Source organism: Plectropomus leopardus, chromosome 17 (assembly GCF_008729295.1).
Source record: "Plectropomus leopardus isolate mb chromosome 17, YSFRI_Pleo_2.0, whole genome shotgun sequence".
NCBI lineage: Eukaryota > Metazoa > Chordata > Actinopteri > Perciformes > Serranidae > Plectropomus > Plectropomus leopardus.
The window spans coordinates 15,443,148-15,463,218 of NC_056479.1; the positions used below are offsets into that span (position 1 = coordinate 15,443,148).

The 20,071-nt window shown below is 40.3% G+C and overlaps 1 protein-coding gene across 2 annotated transcripts in view; it reads left to right on the top strand.

The window, feature by feature from the left end:
* pbx4 (pre-B-cell leukemia transcription factor 4) overlaps positions 1–20,071 on the top strand; it is a 33,635-nt gene that overhangs the window by 2,306 nt on the left and 11,258 nt on the right. For both annotated transcript variants that reach the window (XM_042504810.1, XM_042504809.1), the window contains exons 2-4: positions 874–987; positions 2,578–2,651; positions 18,678–18,922. In XM_042504810.1, coding sequence (XP_042360744.1) covers positions 874–987; positions 2,578–2,651; positions 18,678–18,922 — 433 coding nt within the window. The remainder of the gene's footprint in view (positions 1–873; positions 988–2,577; positions 2,652–18,677; positions 18,923–20,071) is intronic.

Consider the following 20,071-nt stretch of genomic DNA (forward strand, 5'->3'; position numbering starts at 1 on the left):
GCAAATATTTTTGCTTTGGAGTATTTCTTGCTGTCTATTTTTTTTCTTCTCCTAGCTTTTTTTCCCTTTATGATTTGGGGAAAAAAACATTTATAAAATCAAATCAAATCAAATAATGCATTTTTCAAATATTTGGATTTAAAGGGCCAATTACAGTGCAGGAAGTCATGTAAGGAGCCCAGTATTAGATGTTAACAGGCCATTCTGAAAAACTAATTAAAGGTGTGGCTGCTTCAGAAGTACCAGAGGTGTCCTTGCTGTATGCTTGTATTGATCCAAACTCCCACTCAGAGCGTGTCGTCCTCATGCCATATATGTGAAGGATTAATACTAAAAAGAGTGCAGCCTTGTGTGGCTTGTACAGCTCAAATCCTCCCTGCTGCCATGTGCATAGTATGTATATAATCATTAAAGGCAATTCTGATAATGAAATATTCATCTTGACAGCACATGCTTAGCATTAGCTGACAGACTAGCTCGAACTAAGTGCTGAAACATGAGGCTGTTTGCCCATTTGCTGCTCATGTTTACTTCAGGTAAAATGCAAAACAAAAGATACTTCAGGACTGCACACAGGCTGCAGTTACAAGTAGGTGTGTTAGTATATAGCAGTTGATATGACTTGTTATGTACAGTCTTCAACATCATACTTAACTCTGATTGAGTTTGTCACCCACACATCAATCTTTCCCTCGGTCATGGTCAATAAATTAATTTGTGGTGGCTCACATGTGAGCATGACGCCCTTGTCATGCAGGGTGGCAGTGTGTTGGGATGGGGAGTGGTCAGGACAGCGCAAGAAATCGGTGTTGCAGAGTACACTTCCTGCGCACCATCCACCCTCATCCTCTCACCCTGTTGCCATATGTTCAGATGCTGGCCAGAGGAATCGCCGGCGCATTGGGGTGGATCAGACGACCCCACAGAGGGAGGGAGAGCAGGGGGGGGCATGGCAGGGGGTGGCCTGCCACTCAACTTCCAGCACAGGTCAGTACAGGACCGCATGAGCACCTCCTTCTCCCCCTCCTGCTCATACCCTCCATGCTGAAGGCAGCCCTCCCCCCAACTCAATCCAGCAGTGATAGAATTGGTGGACAAAATGACATATTTAATGCTAGACACTTAATTCTTTACATCATACTGCCTCACAGAATATTCTCACAGGAAGGCAGTCTTTCGTTGCATATACAGCAGGCACACTATTTGCTAGTCCCCATGGTCCCCTCATTAATACTGCAGTGGACATTCACAACTGGAATTGGTGTTGAGGTCAGGTGTAGCCAAATCATATTCATCTGTGGTTGTTTTTATTCATGTGTTTTTAGTATTGATGTTTGGAAAAGAAAATCTTAATTTAAGGGTGATCTTCAGGTTTTTCCTGTTTCATGTTTCCCAATTCATGCTCATCAGAAACGGAGGCCTCATGCTGGTTTTGTTTTTCACCCAAACTTCAACTGTATGTTGCACTCTTCCGATTACACATTAAAGTTGATGCCTCTGAAATCTGTTTTTCCATTAAATTATGCCTGTTTTGATTTGTAAAACTCTATAAACACGTCAACATGCTTGTGTTTTCTCCCTCTATACAATAGTCATTACAAGTACAGGGGGTGCACAAAATCACGGAAACATTTTTACAAAATAATACAACAGCACTTTAAACTATGGCCAATATCTATAGAGTTAAAAACTCAGATAGTCACAATAATTATGGTAAATTATGAGCCACATTGGTATAGTATGCTTGTATTGCATGTTTAGTTACATGTTTTTGTTTTTTGTGCCTTTCATGAGTTTTTGAATGTGATAAACCACAACTTTTAAAATGCAGTTCTGTATGTATTCAGCACTCCCCCTATCTGATGCAGTTGGTGTGCACTGTTGGTGCAGAAGTTTATGTCAGAGACAAGTCATTTAGGGTCGTATTGGGGCTTTGCTAAAGCATACCAGTTTTACAATTTTTAATACACGGTTAAGCTGTAAGGGTGTTTGTGTGGGTGCATGGATGTGTAATAGCAGGACATTTTGCTGCTGAGGTGTTCTGATTTGATTACGGTGAACTGTAGAAGTTTTGCCCTTTCTCCTTTAATTGCTATTAGCCTGTTTGGCAATAAAGAGAATGTCTCTGATTAAATTAAAATTGCAACTTAATCCTAATCCTCTCTATCAACTCACCATCTACTTTCATGAAACAAGTCTTTCTGCAAGAGGTAGAAATTAGATTACTGTGTATTAACTCTGGAATCTGGTGCTCAGTAATAATGACCTTGAGGTTTGGCATCATTACCTGTCCCACAGTGCAAAGCATCCAAATGACAACATTACTCTTGCTAGTTCAGATTGACGCATCAGGGATGTTTCTGCACTGACAACGGCATTTGGCTATCGAAAATGCCTTTAAACAACACAGCTCTGTCCTGCTGTGTTGCACAACACTCTTTGAAATGCTATATGCATAATACATACAGCTCCTCTACCTGTTTTATGGGGGAGGACATGGAATGACTTGAGATGGAGGTCTGTTTATCGTAACCCTCCTCGCTCTCTCCCTCTCTTATTCCCTCTTCTCTCTTACAGGAAGCATGCCCTGAACTGTCACAGAATGAAGCCAGCCCTCTTCAGCGTTCTCTGTGAGATCAAAGAGAAGACGGGTGAGTTTCTACTTCACTCGTTCTCTTTGTGTTCTCCAGTCTGCACAGGTTGTAACCTAGAGTCGAGATGCAGTGTGCCTTTTGCTCCAGTTCGCCTGGCACCAAGTTACTTTTTTAATGGCCTCTCAGAGAACTCTATTGATTGGATATTGATTAAAAGAACTGATTTAGCTGCATGTATTGTACATGCTTTGCTGTAAGATTGTTCTAAGTATACATCACCGTTTGTTGTTTTCGCCCAGTAATTATAGAAAGTTAACCTATTTTTGGCGGCTGTCCAGGCTTCACACCGACCAGCTGAAACTAATCTTAGTAGATCGGTGCTTTTGAAACTTGAGTCAGAGAGCAAAACTTGGCTGCAGAACATGCTAACAACTCTGAGTTCACAGTGTGGTTACATGTGCACGAATCTGTTTATGAGGTTAACCCTGGTTATGATCATGTTTGAGATATGGTGTTTACGTGACCACAGAGAAATTGGGTTAGTCATAGTCTGTGCATACATCCTAGTGTCTTACTCCAGAACTCCAGCTAGCATCTTTGGGTTTGTCATTAACAGAATATCATGTTAACATGTTCAAACATTTATACTCCAAACATCTGATCATCAACGGTTTATTAATGTCCATGTTAACCCATTCTTTTATCAGATTGCAATTTTGTTTTCCTGTCTGACCTGGAGTCCCTGAATGCGCTTGATTTAACATGTATGCATCCCTGTCCATTTCCATCTCAAATCATGAAGAGTTATGTGACAAAATGTACGTGTGCCTGTTGAATGTCACAGCAATAATTACTATATTAAAGCAAAATAAATAAATACCTTCCACAATGTATCATATCTAAATTAAACAATTAAACTTGAATCTGGCAGAAAGTTCGTGCACAGCTATGTGACAGCAGGCAGATATGAAAAACTCCACAGGGGTTATTGTTTTACAGTCAAACTGTTGTGCTATTTCAGTACAAAGAGATGCTCTTTTCTCCCACACTGTTAAAACAGCTTCACCACACAGTGTAGGGTAATTGTGTATTGGGAATACATTGATATGCATATTAGTGCAGTACCTTTATCCGAACACAACATGCAAAGCAGCAAGAAAGTGCTCTGACACTGTCTTAACAAATAATGCTGTAATTCTTACACACGTGATCTGATGGAAATTATTGCCTATGTAAATATCTCAGATTTGCTCTTACTCATAAAATTATTCAGTAAGTAAACACGCTGCTTATTCTCATCTTGTTAGCTATTCGAGTCAGCTATCTGACAGATTCTAGTGTGGTTCAAAGGCGCAGGCCGGGGATGGATGGCAGATTGATGGTTATGGTAGTGTAAATGGGGTGCGTTTTTGAATCCTCTCCCTCTGACTCTCTCTCTCTCTCTGTTCTTGTCTTTCTGTATGCTTTGCTCTCTTTCACTTGCCTTGTGTATCTTCTAACGGCGAGCCTCTCTTGTTCAAATACAATTTGAAAATGCTGCACTGCTGCCTGTTGTGGCCTTCTGTCAATAATGTATTATTGCTCTCCAGTGATTGGACAAAAGTAAAGGCTAGGCTTGAGTGAGTGGGGCAGGGTACACTGTTTCCCAGGCAACCAGTGGTCTTATTTACCCTAATGCCATTCACTTTGATTTTCACATTTAGTCTCCCAGCAAACTAGAGAGATGGTCTGTGAGTACTCTTACAGTAAGCCGAGCAGAAAAACAGGCAAGGCATTGAGGTAGGTTAACAATAGATTCACGCTTGAGGTGAATATGCCAACCATGAGATATAGAGATCTTTGGCTTTGCCTGTACTCTGCTGGCCATCTGCCACGCAGTGCCCTCCTAACTGCACTGTGTACCTGCTTTGGCATTTCTCTGCTACTCCATCAGACCCCCTGCAGGCCCCATTATGTGCCTCTGGAATGTGAATTGACTTCTCTTCAGTGCAGCTTGTGGAAGACCCAATCAGTAGTCCTCTAGTATCTCCACAGATTTTCTGCAGTCTTTTTTTCAATAACAAACATGCACTTGTGTCAGCACACCCACACACACACTTGGTCTCTCTCGCACACGCACGCACACACACCGAACAAGGATAAAAGCAAACTCGGTCTTGGGTCTACTCCTACTGCCTCGGTCTTGTCCTCTCCCCCTCCCTCCCTCTGCCTCGCTCCCATTCTTGAAAGAGAAGACTTGCTCTGAACTCGGGGCTTTGATATGGTAATGTAATGGTGGTGGTGGAGGAGGGGAGGTGGGGTGTGGGGGATGGGAGGTGAATTCCTCTGAGTGCTGCAGTTGGTTAGATTGTTTTCATTGTAAAGGAAATGTTCTGCGCAAATGCCAGTGCCCCCCACCTCTGCACCACCACCACCCCAAAACACCCCCCAGTTTTACAACAGTGCCTGCGTTGTCCTGAGCTCTCACATTAAACATGACCTCCATATGCGTGAAATTTGATTCTTGTTAATACTTTATTAAAGATACTCTCCAAAAAAGAAATTAAAGCACATGGAGAGAGACAGGGAATGATCAAAGTTGAGAGCCAGTGGCTTTGCTTCAACTCAGTTCTGTTCTCCCTCGCTCTCATGGGTATTTGCTGTAAAAATAGCTCTTGGTGCAATGGGACAGCTTATGCCAAAATCTCTCACAAGCCACTGCAGTTACTCTCAGAAGTTTTTCATTTAGTTTGGGCATGTTTGCAGCATTTCTCATTACTTTTATGCATTCCTTGTGCTTCACACATGACAACAGTGAATCTGTCACTCACTCTGTTCTGTCACCCTGCTCGAGTCCCTCTCTTTCAAGCCTGAACATTCCCGGTTGTTTATTTTTGGACAGGTTTTAAATGAAAATAAAAATAGTTTTTGCAAGTGGAATTAAAGCTATACAGTTTTTTTTTTAGTTTGAAGATGGCAAAAAGTGTAGTGCAAGTCTCTCTCTCCTCCCCCTCACTTGGACAAGTTCTCACCCCAACACTTGCCACTCATCTTGATAAGCTGTCTGATAAACAACTCTGTGGGATAATGCTGCTAGTTGGCTGTGTAAAATACTGGCAAACTGGCAGGCACCCTACCTATTTTAGACTATAATGGCTGGCTCTGTTGCCTCTTATCATTAAAAGTTAATGAAGCAGTTACCGTTCTTATGAGATGCCTGTACTTTACCTGCACACCGCCACTCGTATTGGCCACGCATCCCTCAGCAGCAACAGCGAGGGTTTAACAGGAAGGACATCCCGATGGCCTGTTGCCAGTGTGATGTTAACTTGAGCCAGTTGATTGCTCTGTGAGGTGCCCAGTTGTGCCAGTGTCCTAACAATGTGTCTGGATATTTTCTGTCTGCCTCTGCCACAGGCTTTCTCTCTCTGCATTATCTGACCAGCGTCTGAGCCGATCACTTTTAATAAAGCACATACATTGCCTGATCCTTTCAATAATGAGTATGCATTAAAATGTAAGTAGAGATCATCCCTGTTATGTCTGTTTAATTTGACAATGATATTTACCTATGCTGGATGGAAATGTCTTATTTTTCTCAACACCTACGAGCACCAACATTTCATACTTGATGCCTGCCAGCAGAGCCAGCAGCACTTAGCTAGTATGTTGGCAAAGCGGCTAGCTGACAACCCATCATCACATCCTATTAATGTTTTGACAAGATGGATGAATGGTGAGATTTAGCCAACTCCACAACTCGCTCTCTGTTTTTCAGTGCTGTTTCTATTTAATATAAAAGCCTCTCCATTTTAAGTAATGACACCTTATTAATAAATGCAAATACTTTATGTAAAGAAATATATGAAGACTATGTGATGAAGAAAAAATATGGTTGTTGTGTTGAACTATGCCACCCTGCTCCTCATAGGAATATAATCCACTTTGCAGCTTTTTGGCATTTAATAAGCCTTCAGAGTGGCTTCTATTGCATCTATCCTGTAACCTTTAGCAGCACAGCGTCACTAGTACTGCCCCTTGTGTTGTTTTGTCGTGTAAGATTTATCTGAATGGATCATCTTCTATACGACATTCAGAGACTAACCAAACTATTAAACAACGTATGTTAAGGGTCCAGTGTGTAGGATTTAGGGGTATCTATTGGCAGAAATGGCATATCATCATCTTCTTTACTACTCTTTTCATTAGTTTATAATCACTCCAACTTTTGTGTTTTTTTTTAAATTTTTATTTAATTACCTTAGAATGAGCCATTTACAAGTATATCTACATATGGAGCAGGTCCTCTTCCACAGAGTCTGCCATGTGTTGCATGGTAGTCCAGAAACATACAAACCAAACACTGTCTCTTGATATGGCCATTCCTGTTTTCACATTAACCACCACTGCTCTCCTACATGTTTGCAGCATAAAAAAAGTTTCAGTTCTGCACCTTCACTGCTAGATGCATCTAAATTCTTCACATTGAACCTTTCAGTCAGTGTATTGGGGATGTAATAAGGGATGTGTGCAATTAGTCGACTAATCAATTCAACTCATTTTAAAAATAATTTTAATTATAATGTACACATTTAAATAATGTATTGACATAATGTCCAGTGAAATGTTATGTCTCCCTACTTAAATGTTGCTGTCTAAAAACAAGCAGTTACTAATGTTTACAATGCTTGATTGTTTTTGGGCTTCTTTGTTTTAAAGGGAGGGATATTGCATTGGCCTGTTCTCCCTGCTTTACAAGTAGCTCCAAAGTGCAATTAAGACAACATCTCACAAAAAAACAGCAGGGTTTGGCATTATTTTGATTTTATTTAGTTGTCATGTTTTTGTATGATAATGTGCAGTGATCATAATGCATTCAGTGCCACCTAATTAAGCTGCATTTAAATGTGATTTGGCTATTTAAAAATGGGATTTACGATTTCAAATGGATGCTTCAATGTACGCAATAATTTTGGAAAATCTTTAACCTCATAGATTAAATAAAGCTTAATTTTGACTTTTTTGAGTGTTTTCTTCCTTAAGACTAGAACACTAATCTAAATTTAAACTCCAGTTTCATGTCAGGGAAATTAATTGTCAGGAACATCCAGAGTCGTAATGCTTTTACAAACCATATAAGGTCCTTAAACAAACGTTGGCATTCTTAGCACATGAGTTGCCTAAATAATGTTCCAACAACAAAATAGCCCCAATTACCTGTTAATTGAATTACAGCATGATTGTAGTTGTAAAAACACTAAAACAAAGCACTTTTTGAAAGTCACACATAGCCGTCAATTGTTAATTCACTGCCAGGATAAACACAACCTTCAAGAGCCGTTAGAAATCTCACTGAAATTTGTATATTAGAGGCCAAGCATGAAAGTTAACAACAAAACATTACATACCAGTGTTATCCAATTGGTGGCATTCAGTTTTTGTTGGGAAAATCCCGATCAACATCACATGGTTGATTTAGATGTTTGTAATTCACAGACTTTGACAGACTACAGTACATGAAGTCTTGTGAATCACATGCCTCATTAAAGCAACTTAATTATTATTAGTTTTCAAAGAGCCCAATTTGGAACAGAGCCATAAAATTTTATGAGTTGTTAGGAACCTGTGGGAAGTCTTTTATTATATTTTTATGAGGGAAAGCATACATTGCCTTTTAAGCCAAAAGCAGTAACAAGATGAAAACAGTTTGCAGTGGAAATGTGACCTGTATGAAGCTACCAAACCTGCATTGTCAGTTTTACAATCACTTGGGTTTAAAACAAGAATACGCCACCCACCTTTGTACAGTTACACCAGCTTTTCACTTGGTGAAATCCTCCGGTTTTTCACTTTTAAGAGTCAGGTTTATATATACGCTTACTATGCAGTGGTGCTGGATTATCTCATTCTCTGTTGTGTTTTGTAGTGTCCTGCCACTCAATCGTTTTTTTTTCTTTCCTTGCAGTAGAGAACGAAAAAAAGATAGAGTGTGTGTTGGGGGGGTGCAGGAGCGATACAGGGAGATTGATGAGGCAGTAAGAGCAGGAGTAATTACTCGGTGTCCATTCCCCAAGCCAGATTGGCAGACGGCTAATATCACACAGACCCCTGGCCCTGACAGACACACCACCACCCCCCACCACCACCCAACTCAAAGTGGGGAGGCAGAGCACCCCAACCTTCAGCCCAGGCCTAATGGTGTGTGGGCCAACTGATTTCCTCATGTGGTATTATTCCTGTAGGAACCGGGCCTCTGTATATTGTCTGGAGGGAAACTGCTGTCTGGGGGTGTGATGTAGGATGGGAAGAGCTCAGTGGAATTGTTCACCTTCAGTACTGCCACAACATGATTTGGGCCATGATGAAGAGCAGTGATTTGGCTGCACTGTCACTCAATATTTCACAGGGATCAAGGTATCTTGATTTGGACAGCTGAGAATAAAATTTAAATAGTTGGCAAGCATTGTGTTAATGAATTGCACGGGTATTTTAGGACAAATCTAGGATTTTTCTTGTCTGATCCAATTTTCTAAGAAAGATTTAGACTTTGACACCAGAGCGGTAGGTTTCTTGGAAGAGGAGTTAACAGCATGGGTCAATGCTGGTCAAGCATTTGCTAGTTTGCTTGATAGCTTAAACTGGCAATGGGTGTTTTGAAAAAAGTAAGAACGAGATAAGCTGAAATTAGACAAAATTAAATAAATGTATTTGTCCCATATTTTTAATTGGGGTTACTTAATAAACAATTAAGGGCAGCAAATAAAACTCAGGAAGTAGGCACACACATACTGATGATGGACAGTGCTGAATTTAATTGGCCAGAGTGACATGATGGGAAAGGTGCCATGTTTTGCACACTTTGGATCCACAAATTTCCATCAAATTATGCCCAGCTATGAGAAACCAGGAAATATTGACCCATCAGCAGTGGTCAGGGATCACCCACAGGGCCGACTCCTACCTCTTCATCTCATCTGCCCTCCCTCTCAGCATGTCTGCGCCTCTCACTCTGCTTTTAGGCTTTGCTCTTAAAAGAAGCCGGCGTCTCTTTAATTAAAGATATGTAAATGTGGTCTCAGCTGGATTGCATTAGTTTGGTGGCGGTGGGGTGGGAGAGTGTCGGAGCCTAGCTCCTAATCCTGACTAATTAAGGATTAATTACAATTGATGGGAGCCTTCCACCCCTCTGCAGTAGTGCACGTTGCTGTCCCGGACAGTATGTTTGTATATTTCACACCATGTCATAAATGCAGGGGAGAGATGGAAACATCAGGGCGATTTAGGGAGGGGGGGTTACAAGCCACCCCGAGATTAGCAGCATGCATTGGGTTATTACAGATACTGGGAAGTCAGTGCTCCTTTTAATCTTGTGGTGCTCTTCATCAGTATAGATGGATGGATTGGTGTAATAGCGCTGTTTGCTAATCCAGAATGAATCCATATACTAGGAGGATGATTAGTTTGTGTTTTCACCAGTTTGTAATATGTGTATCTATTTATGTGTGTACAGGCTAGCAAAGCCAATTTAGGAGACCTTCCTGTAAAACCACTGGTATATTGTTATCCTGAACAGCCAGACATATTATAGACACAGTGATTTTATTCCTCACTAAACTGGTACATCGGACCTGTGCAGACTAACCATGTAGCCTCAGCTCTCTCTGGCACCATCTGACTGTGTCATAATGCTTGTTCACTTGTTATAAATGGGCACTGCTCTTCTGATCTATCGCTTAATTGCCACCTAATTTGCATAACAGTGCAAATTAACGACCTCTCAAATGAGCGTTCATTTTTCACAAAGTCTTTAGGAGCTCCTTAAGAGTCTGTGCTAATGAGCACAGGAGGCAGCTGGCCTGATGAGAGTTGACTGGGGGAAGATCCTAGCCGTGCTTTAACAAGCCTCCTGCTTGGGTGCTCTTCATCATCCTCCTCTTCCTCCTGTGACATTTCAGATTTTTTCTTCCATGTCTCTTCATTTTTCTCTGTGTGCAGGACTGTACTAGAATGGGGAGATCATGTTGGAGATGTAGTTACGGGGGCCTCAACAGTGTTTAATAAACCCTTAAAACAGCCACACTTACACAGTAATATTGTTAAATATCTTATATTGCTCAGTCGCCTAAAATAACACACCAATGTGCGGTCTGACACTAGTAAGGATGCTGGCATGTTCCAAATTGAGTCAAGCTTACTATGAAACACAAACCATGAGCACATAACAGTATACTCACAGCAACTCCAGGTCTGTAATATGCTTTCTATGCTACCTGAATGAGTTTGGGAGGTGCATGCTGGTTAGCTTGCCTACACTGAAGTGACTCAAGCCAAATGTTGTGCTTCTTTTTGGTCGAGCTCATCCTTGTCCACGCAAATGCACAGAATATGACTTTTTTGATATTTTGCTTATATAGTAAGTACACCAATGTACTGCGTGTGAAGATCGCTTATAATCTGTATCCTCTGTGTTCATTTTGATACTGTTACTTTTGAATGGACTACATTTATATCATTCGTCAGTCTATTACTATACCTACTTATATTGGAAATAGTTGCAATAAATGATAATGTTGTCATTTTAAGGCATTATTTTCATTGTCAGTATTCTCAAAAATACTTTATATCTGCTGATTACATTTATTTTTCAGCCTATTTTTACTTTATCTGAATGGCTATCAGGGAAATGTTTTCAGTAATTTACCAAAACAATGCATATAAATGATAGACATTAAGGTATTGCAGATCCTTTATTGCCTGATATCTGTGCAGATTAAGTGACAAAACAAATTGATCTATCCCTCATTAGTGTTTGTGTGTGTTTTTGTGTGTGTGACGGTGTGTTCGTGTATGACCATTCAAGGGGGGTACACATCGTCATCGCTCGAGTGTCCAAGCCTCTCTCTTTAGTTAATTAAGGGCTGATTAATGATGTGTTCCACTGAAGTGTTGTGTTTGCCCAAGGTGTGAGTTCTCCAATTCACACCTTAATCAGACCACACTGTGTTTGCTCTGAATGCTTACCTCTTTCTCTGTGTGTGTGTGTGTGTGTGTTTGTCATAGTGGGGGGCTGCGTGCAACAGGACTCTTATGGGCTACCCAAACAGATGCTGATTAGCGTGAGCTGCTTAAAGTAGGAATAGACATATGGATTAGGCTCATTAGTTGACTGTACTCTGTATTAAAACCCCACTATTCTAGAAGAATGGGATACACACTTCTTATGTTGAATTTGCTGTAGAAATTTAGCTATTTTCCTCTATCCATTTGGCAAAAAGCCCATCAGGGAAATTATTTATTTTTAATGCCATATTCTACAACTTGCCCAAGGCAACATTTTACTCACCCAAGCAACCCACATTCCACCAAAATGGCATGGTAAATCAAAATATAATATGCACAGAGGAACTTGTTTGAGAAAGTCGACATTAATCAATTGTTACAACATAAAATTTTCAAAAATAATTGCCATTGGCATCAAGGCTCCCACTCAGATTGCTTAAGACTGCTATCGTGATATGAGCACATGTGATTTTTACATTTACAGACTTCAGTGGGTGACTAAGTGGACATAATGAACGTGAAGTTTGAATTTCACTGCATGGATTTAAAGGTCAAGGACTTCGAGGAAACTGCTCTCTCTCTTCTCTAAAACCACTTATCACTGTTTTCTTCAAAGAGGAAGTCAAACTGATCAGACATGAGAATCTGAAAAAACAAAAGTCAGACTAGGTCTGGTGTAGGGGTAGGTGATATGGCAAAAATGTCCTATCAGGGTAATATTATGTCCCAGTTCAAAAATTTTATTTGAGAAAAGTTAAAATAACTATACTGTACTTCGTCACATTTGATGATTTTCTTCATTTATTTGAAACTTGTTGAAAAAACAGCGGCCTTACATAAGACAATATTTGAGTTTAAAACACAAGACTCAATACAGCTAAACTAAAATTCTTTAAAAATGGTGCCTTTAAGTTTCCTGTGAGCAATAATGTAATTATTACAGGGTTCTGTACTTACAACTTCACTCACCTCTTCCATGTCTGCCCAAATCATGTTACCTTGCGAGGCAGCTGAATTTGCAATATCACGCATTAATCATACAATCATACGAGAATCCAGCCCTGATTTGCTCCCCTAAAAGTAGCACCTGCTACTGGTGGACATATTTCTACTAGGGATGTCACAAGCACCGATACTTGAGCATCAAGTTGATGCCAAAATTGTGACGGTACTCATTTTTCTCCAGTTCTTTAGGTAGGCAGTTTTCTTCAGGGGCATATCTTGCACTGGACTTGTTGGAGGTTATCTTTATAAATTTTAAAACCACTCCAGACACTTGACTTCAACATCTTTACATCGTATATATGAGCCTGTCACAGGTGGTCAAACAATCGGATTAACAAAATTAGGCATATCACTGAGTTCAAATGTCCTTTTCCAAGAATAACAAATAATTAATGCTGAAGCATAATGCATTATGTTGGATCACTATTTCTTAATTAATGGGCTATGTGGAATTTTTAGGGTGAAAAGGGGGGCATTAAAATTCTGATTTGGGTATCGATTACCATGGTAATGATTCGAGCTTTGAAGAATTTGGGTCAGTCCTAGTAGTGCAGATGCAACACTTCCAGGCCTGATGGGGCAGCAAATACACATACAAGTCTTCTAGTCTCCGGTTAATTACCAAAGAAGGAAGAAGAATGCCTATCAGCACAGAACAATAAAAGACATGTGGTAGACTGCTTAGCCTGGAGTAGTTGAATAAATACATTTTTTTCCTGAGGCCAGCATATTTTTGTATTTTGTTTACCACTGGACGCTGCGTATTTACACTCTGCTACATACAGCATCAGCATGACGAGACGCTGAGCATCTATTCAGCACTGAGCATTGTACATTTGGCTTATTCTGGTTGCTTAAAGATGAAACATATTCATCTTTGGGTAAATAGCTGCGCTTTTTACTGTCACCCAGCCGTCCAATTACAGTGGAGTAGGAGAGGGACAAATAGCCTACCACAGAGACCAACTGTCCCATCTTAAATGTAACAATGCTGAACAACAACACCATTGGAGGAGAAATATGTTAATGTTCTGTAGGCTAATATGTGTTTTCTAGCCCCAAAATATCATGAACCTGCAGAGACTAGTACACTGCATTCCCGGCAGATCATTAGGGAATGATTATAAAATTTTATTTAAATAATTTTGTCTTTATTACCATGACATTGAATTGAGTATTGAGAGTATCAAGAATGATAAAATTTCAGTGGTATTTATATTCACAACTAAATTTTTAAACGTTTAAGTTGTACCCTTGCACTGTGGGCTTCATGCAGTCATATAGCCCAACCCTTGGCTGGTCAGGGCTGGGTTTTGTCGAGTTTTCTGTAACGTTTTTTTTCCCTAAAATTTGAATTTAAGGCCATGTTTCAGGGGACTGAAACCAAATTCAACCTGCCAGGTTTTAAGTGTTAAGCATGGTAATGGAAGGAATTTATTCTTCCCTTAGGTTTATTGTTTTTTAAGAGTAGGTTTATACAGGCAGATTTTCCTTAGCAACATTTGTATTGCCCAGACACTATTTTATGTCCTGCATACAGTTTTAATCCTTGTATGGGCTTTTACCTATCATATCTCCAGAGCTGCAGTTGAGAATTGTTTTTGCGAGGTAAATTTGCATATTCATGTAGCATATTTTCATTGTGAAAACCATCTTTCTATGGCCCATTCTCTTTATCTGAATTCTCTGTCTGTAATGAAAGGAAAAACTGATGTTTTCACAGTCCTATCTTTTCACTCTTTCTGGCTCACTCGCTCTCTGGCACGTCTGTACTCTGGATTCTGTATATTTCTGTAGCTTTTCTCTCTCTCTCTCTCTCTCTCCCTGTGTCTCTTCCTCTCTTGCACACATATCTTCTCCTGTGACTCCTTTTTTCAATTCTCCTTGGTTCTCCTTCTACCCTCTCTCTCTCCTTACCTTTTTTCCCCTTTTTTTCCTTCTCTATCCTTCTCCCTCTCTCCCGCTCCCTTGCTCTCTCCCAGTGAAAGGCTGAGAATACCCAAGGGAGCTGATGCAATTAAAATGCTAATCCTGTCTGTCTACAGAGAGAGGGAGAGGGGGGGCTGACAGCAGCGGGTGGTACGCGGCCACACGTGAAGACTCCAGCAGAGGGGAGCACACACGAAGAGAGGGGGGTCACTGGGGGAGGTGGGTGGGGGTGTGCTGAAAGGGAGACGGGGGGAGGGGATGTGTGTTGGGGGGAGACAGAGTGAAAAAGGGGATGCTAGCGAGGGAAAAGACAGACAAGGATAAAGCTTGTGTTGTGAGCTGAGCAATGATATACTGACTGCGTTTAAGTCTTATCTAGCCCTATGTGTGGAAGGCATTACAGTTAATGTACAGCACCACACTATTGGTTAGGTTGTTCACCCTTACCTGCACCACTTCATATATTGTGTGTTGTGTCTGCATAGTGCACCGTTTCCACATTGGCTGTGCAGAAATGAGAATGATTATGTATGCAGTGAAAGCCCAGCTGGATACCCTGAATATTTCATAGTATGTGTTGCTCGCTCCGTCTCTCAATGCCACACAGCCCAGCTAGGGTGGTAGCGTGTGCATAATGGTGTGATTTCTAAGAGCTGTGGATGCAGGCTGTGGGCCTTAAGCTGTCTTCCTATTTTAAAAAAAGGAGGAATTTAAGTATCATTACTTACAGCACTCTGAATTTTAGTCACTCAGTAACAGAACCAGCCCGGCGGCGATGTCAGGAGCTAGTTGATCAAAAGGAGACTCTGCTTAGATTTTGGAAAAACAGCCAGTGAGCTCTCAGACCTGTAGATTTTTATTATTATTTTTGTTTTCAGGATGGCATAGTTGGTTAGGTTGTGAGTGGAAGACTTTTTGGCTCTTTTTTTTTTTTTTATACCTGTGTCCAATTCGTATGCTATTTTTCTGTGCATCTTAACTCATCTCAACAGCTGCTGTAATACCACTAGGCCACTAGACTGTGCATGAGTGCAATTGTGGGTAATCACAGCTTAATTGGAGTAATTAGGGGAATGTAGGGGCATTAGGCTACAGCTGGGGGCCATAATGAGGAGTGGGGGCAAAAGGGAGGGGGAGAGGTGAGAAGCTTGAAGAGTCACAGTTGCCCTCTTCACTGTAGGTCGGTTGTACTTCCCAGTGGATGGACAGTAACCACATAGTTGGAGCTGTCCAAGCCGGAGTGGCCTAAATTTTGTCAGTGCACACAAAACTTTAAGTGCCATCAGAGCATAGGCACAGAATCCAAATAATCATGTGGATTCAACAGGTACAAAACAAAAACCTCAGGTCCTTGATCGATAAATTAGCTATAGGTTATCGGCTAGGAAGTGCAAAGATCGTTTGTGAATGGCTGAAAGGGAAGAAAAAGAGGAGGGAAAGAGATGGGCGAATCAGGGTCATTAGTTCAGGCGGCTGGGTCTGCTGCATTCCTGAGCCCTGAGATGGGGGAGCAGCGGAGCAGGAATGTGCCTCAGAGAGAGAAGAGACCTAAGCAGAGGGAAAGAAAAAGGCAAGAAGGAACAAGAAAAAAAGGGGAGGGAAAGTTGGACGCTTTGCTAGGAGAGGCCTTAAATGGTGGAACAGACTCATTTATCAAATGAAGTTTGAAAAAAGCAAAAACTCATCTGCTCTGTAGCACTTGGAAACTTAAACTGTTTTTGTCCTCATTTCTTTCACATCTGTTAGTGCTACAGTGCAGCTCTTCTCATTTGTTAGCTCTGACTGCTTCACGGCAGCAAACTTTTTTCCTGAGCGCGACTCTTTGACAACAGCATAAAGAATCACAAGATTGTAGTTGTGCTAACAAGAGAAGCTTTGAATGAGTGAGTTCATGCACCCCCTAACCTCTGATGATGAGCTTTGACTAACTAGCGTAATCCTTAAGGAGGACAAACGCCTAACCCAGTTTCCACTGGGATTAATCTTGTCATACATATTGTTAGCGTCTGTCTCCTTCAGAGTCCCGTCTGGTTTCACCACTGTTTAAATTGGCTTTACCTCATTAATTTAGTCTCATGTTCTACAGATTAACATAAATGTGGACACATTACTGTGTTTATTTGTGACTGAACCAATATTTCACATTCATATTTTAACAGTTTGCACTGTTCTCCATATCAGTAGGGCTGCAGCTAACTATTACTATCTGTTGATTATTTTCTTGATCAATTGAGTAGATGATTGGTCTATAAAAAGTCAGAATTTGATGCAAAATACCAATCAGTGTTTCCCAAAGCCCAAGATTTTGTCTAATACCCAAATATATTCATTTTATGGTCATAGAGGAACCAGAAAAAAAAATCACATTTCAGAAGCTGGAAACATTAAACTTAGACTTTTTTTTCGTAAAAACATATTCAAACCTATTAATCAGTTATCAGATTGGCTGGTGATCAATTTAATAGTTGACATCTAATTGATAAATCATTGCAGCTCTCTATATTAGTTAACAAATATGTAGAGCGAATCAACATCTTGCCTACTTTCGTAACGCAATTATATTCTTATATTCTTTTGACCAAATACCTCAGTATCAATACTGTATTGATATTTTATGGTTCATTTTTGGTGCTTTTACAAAATATGTACACTGAACATCAGTAAATGATCAGAAAATCATTATGTCATCATTAATGTGGATATAATGACCAAAGAGAAATAATAAAACAGGTAGAACAGTCTGGTATGTTTATAAAATCACATTATTTTACTGTAATTTAGGCTGTAAAACCAGGAAAAAACAACATCGACAATATCCAAAATATAAGATGATTTCTAGCCTCATGTCCTGCCTTCAAAAAAATGCATTGCTATTGGACACAAACCTAAGCATATAATCTTAATTTTTTTTTTCCTGCAAGTAAACATGTGCAGGGAATTGTTCATTTAATTATCTGATAATAGTTTAATGTGGTTGTTTTTGTGTAATCTACAAATCAAGTTCATCACAGTTCCTCATACAAAACAGCTCAAAGCTCGAAGATATTCGATTTACAGTGATATAAACCTAAGAAATTCAGGGAATCCTGACATGTGAGGAACTAGTGAATGTTGCATTTTTGCTTGAAAATGTAAGGACATCAAATTAATTATCAGGGTAGTCGCTGTTCAGTTTTCTGTTGTAGGCTTTTTGATTATTCAGCCAATCATTCGTGCTCTAATTTGTTGCTCTTTTCATAATTAGCCATAAAATCACTTTTGAATTAATACACTGAAACTAATTTTTTTGCTAATCCACTTTAAAGGGAATTTTCGAGCTACAGTTATTTTAAATTGCTGTATTTGTACCGTAGTCATTATCACACTTTGCAAAATGAATGTATTATTAGTAAATAATGTGCTTAATACTTTCAATTGTGATACCAAGTTTCTGCTCTTACTTTTTGAAGTTGAATGAAAGGAAGAGAAAATTTAGTTAAGTGTTAAAAGCTTGGGGCTCTGAAGAAAAGATGGTTGTCTGCACTAAACTTTTCAGTAACAGAGTGGTATCTGTAAGGGTGTGTGTGTCTGTGTGTGTGAAAGAGAGAGAGATGAGAGCATGGCTGTAGGCTGACAGAGGTCCTGGTATAATGCAGTGGTGGAGAGCAGCAACTGATAACTATACTTATGGCCACTGGGGCTCATAGTGACAGCACATGCACTCCCATTACTGGTCCCATGCCTCATGCCCTTATCTTTGGCAGCCTGCCACAGAGGGACCACACTGCCCTCTGCTGTTGATTTAGAGGAAATTCAGGCTCATTGAGAATTCAGCCAGGCGCTCATAGCAATGACTCAGGGGAGAAACTTGACTGGGTTTTGGCAGGGCTGCACTTCTTTGAATTTTAGCAGTGATAAAGTGTCTTCTTATGCACCCCTAGAACCCTCAATATTAGCCTATCCCTTGAAGGGAAATGTGTGGTCTGTCAGTTTTCAAAAACTTTTTAAACAACAGGTTTGATCAGCCTGAGGAAGGCTTGGGCAGACTATAACAAACAGGATTTTATTCTATGCAGGTGAATGTTGACCTTGCCTGTCTAACTCCAATGCTTTCTGTCTTCTTCTGTCCAGTACTGAGTATACGAGGCGTGCAGGAGGAGGACCCACCAGATCCCCAGATTATGCGGTTGGACAACATGCTGTTAGCAGAGGGTGTGTCGGGACCGGAGAAGGGCGGAGGATCGGCTGCAGCGGCTGCAGCTGCAGCAGCAGCAGGGGGATCACCCACAGACAGCAGCATCGAACACTCCGACTACAGAGCCAAGCTCGCCCAGATCCGCCAGATCTATCACTCTGAGCTGGAGAAGTATGAACAGGTGTGTGCGGAGCAGATGGAAATGCTTGAGCATATACTGTAATTCACACATATAAACAAGGGCTGCACAATTAATCGAGTAGTTATCTCAATCACGATTTTGGCTTCCCGTATTGTTCAGGGGGGACGCGCCTCCTTCAGTATTTTGAACATGTAAGTAGCAGAGGGCTTTTATTTTGAGGACACCCAACCCCACCCAGTGTTAAAACGAAACTTGTGCCCTTGGCTTTTAAGTAAAGCAAATTATCATATTGACATTTAAAATGCATGTTCTGCTCACATAAAACTCTGCTTCATATCAAATCAAGTGCTTCCTAAACTAACAGCCATGGCAGCTGTTGTGTGTGCAGCAGCAGCCAATGAAAAACTTTCCTGAAGTTGCAGCTGCAGTCCCGAGTAGAGTAGAAGAGTAATATACAACAAAGAGCAGGTGGTCAAAATAAGGATCAGATGTCTGGAGCAGAAGGGGAAGAACTAGTCCCTCCATACGAATCATCTCTTGTTTGGAACAATTTTTGATTTAGAGTGCATGACACTTGAAACTGCACCGCAAAGCAACATAACTAACTTAAGTCACCTGAAAAACCCAAGGTACATAATATGATGAATGCATGAAGGCCAAGAAATATAATGTTGCTATCCCCCTCCTTAAATCTATATTTTGCTTCCAGAATTTGCACTGAACTCAGGTTAAGAGGAACTTTATTATTAAGTTTTTTTTTTTAAATGAAAAGATTTGTTAATAAGCAAGAATGTTGCACAAAGTGAAAGTGAAAGCAATGCTCTGTTGATGTAATTTTGATTAAAAGTTTTGGTACAATTATGTTTTTAGTTTAGTTTTTCTCTGGGGGATGCAATCTGAAAAAGGACCCGTCTTACTTTGATACAAAGATTTGTAAATTATCAGGAATGTCTCACAACATAGCAGTAAAAGCAGTGCTCTGTGTATTCCAATGTGAAAATTTAAAAAATATATATCTTGTCCTTATAAACAATGAATAATCGTGAGCTCAATATTGATTACAATAATCTTTTGACCTTAATTGTGCAGCCCTAATATTAACATGTTATATGAATTTACATCTGTCTGTTAGATAGAGTACTGATTCGCCATCCAATCATCAGTTTGGTAACAGTTGTCCTGTGCAAA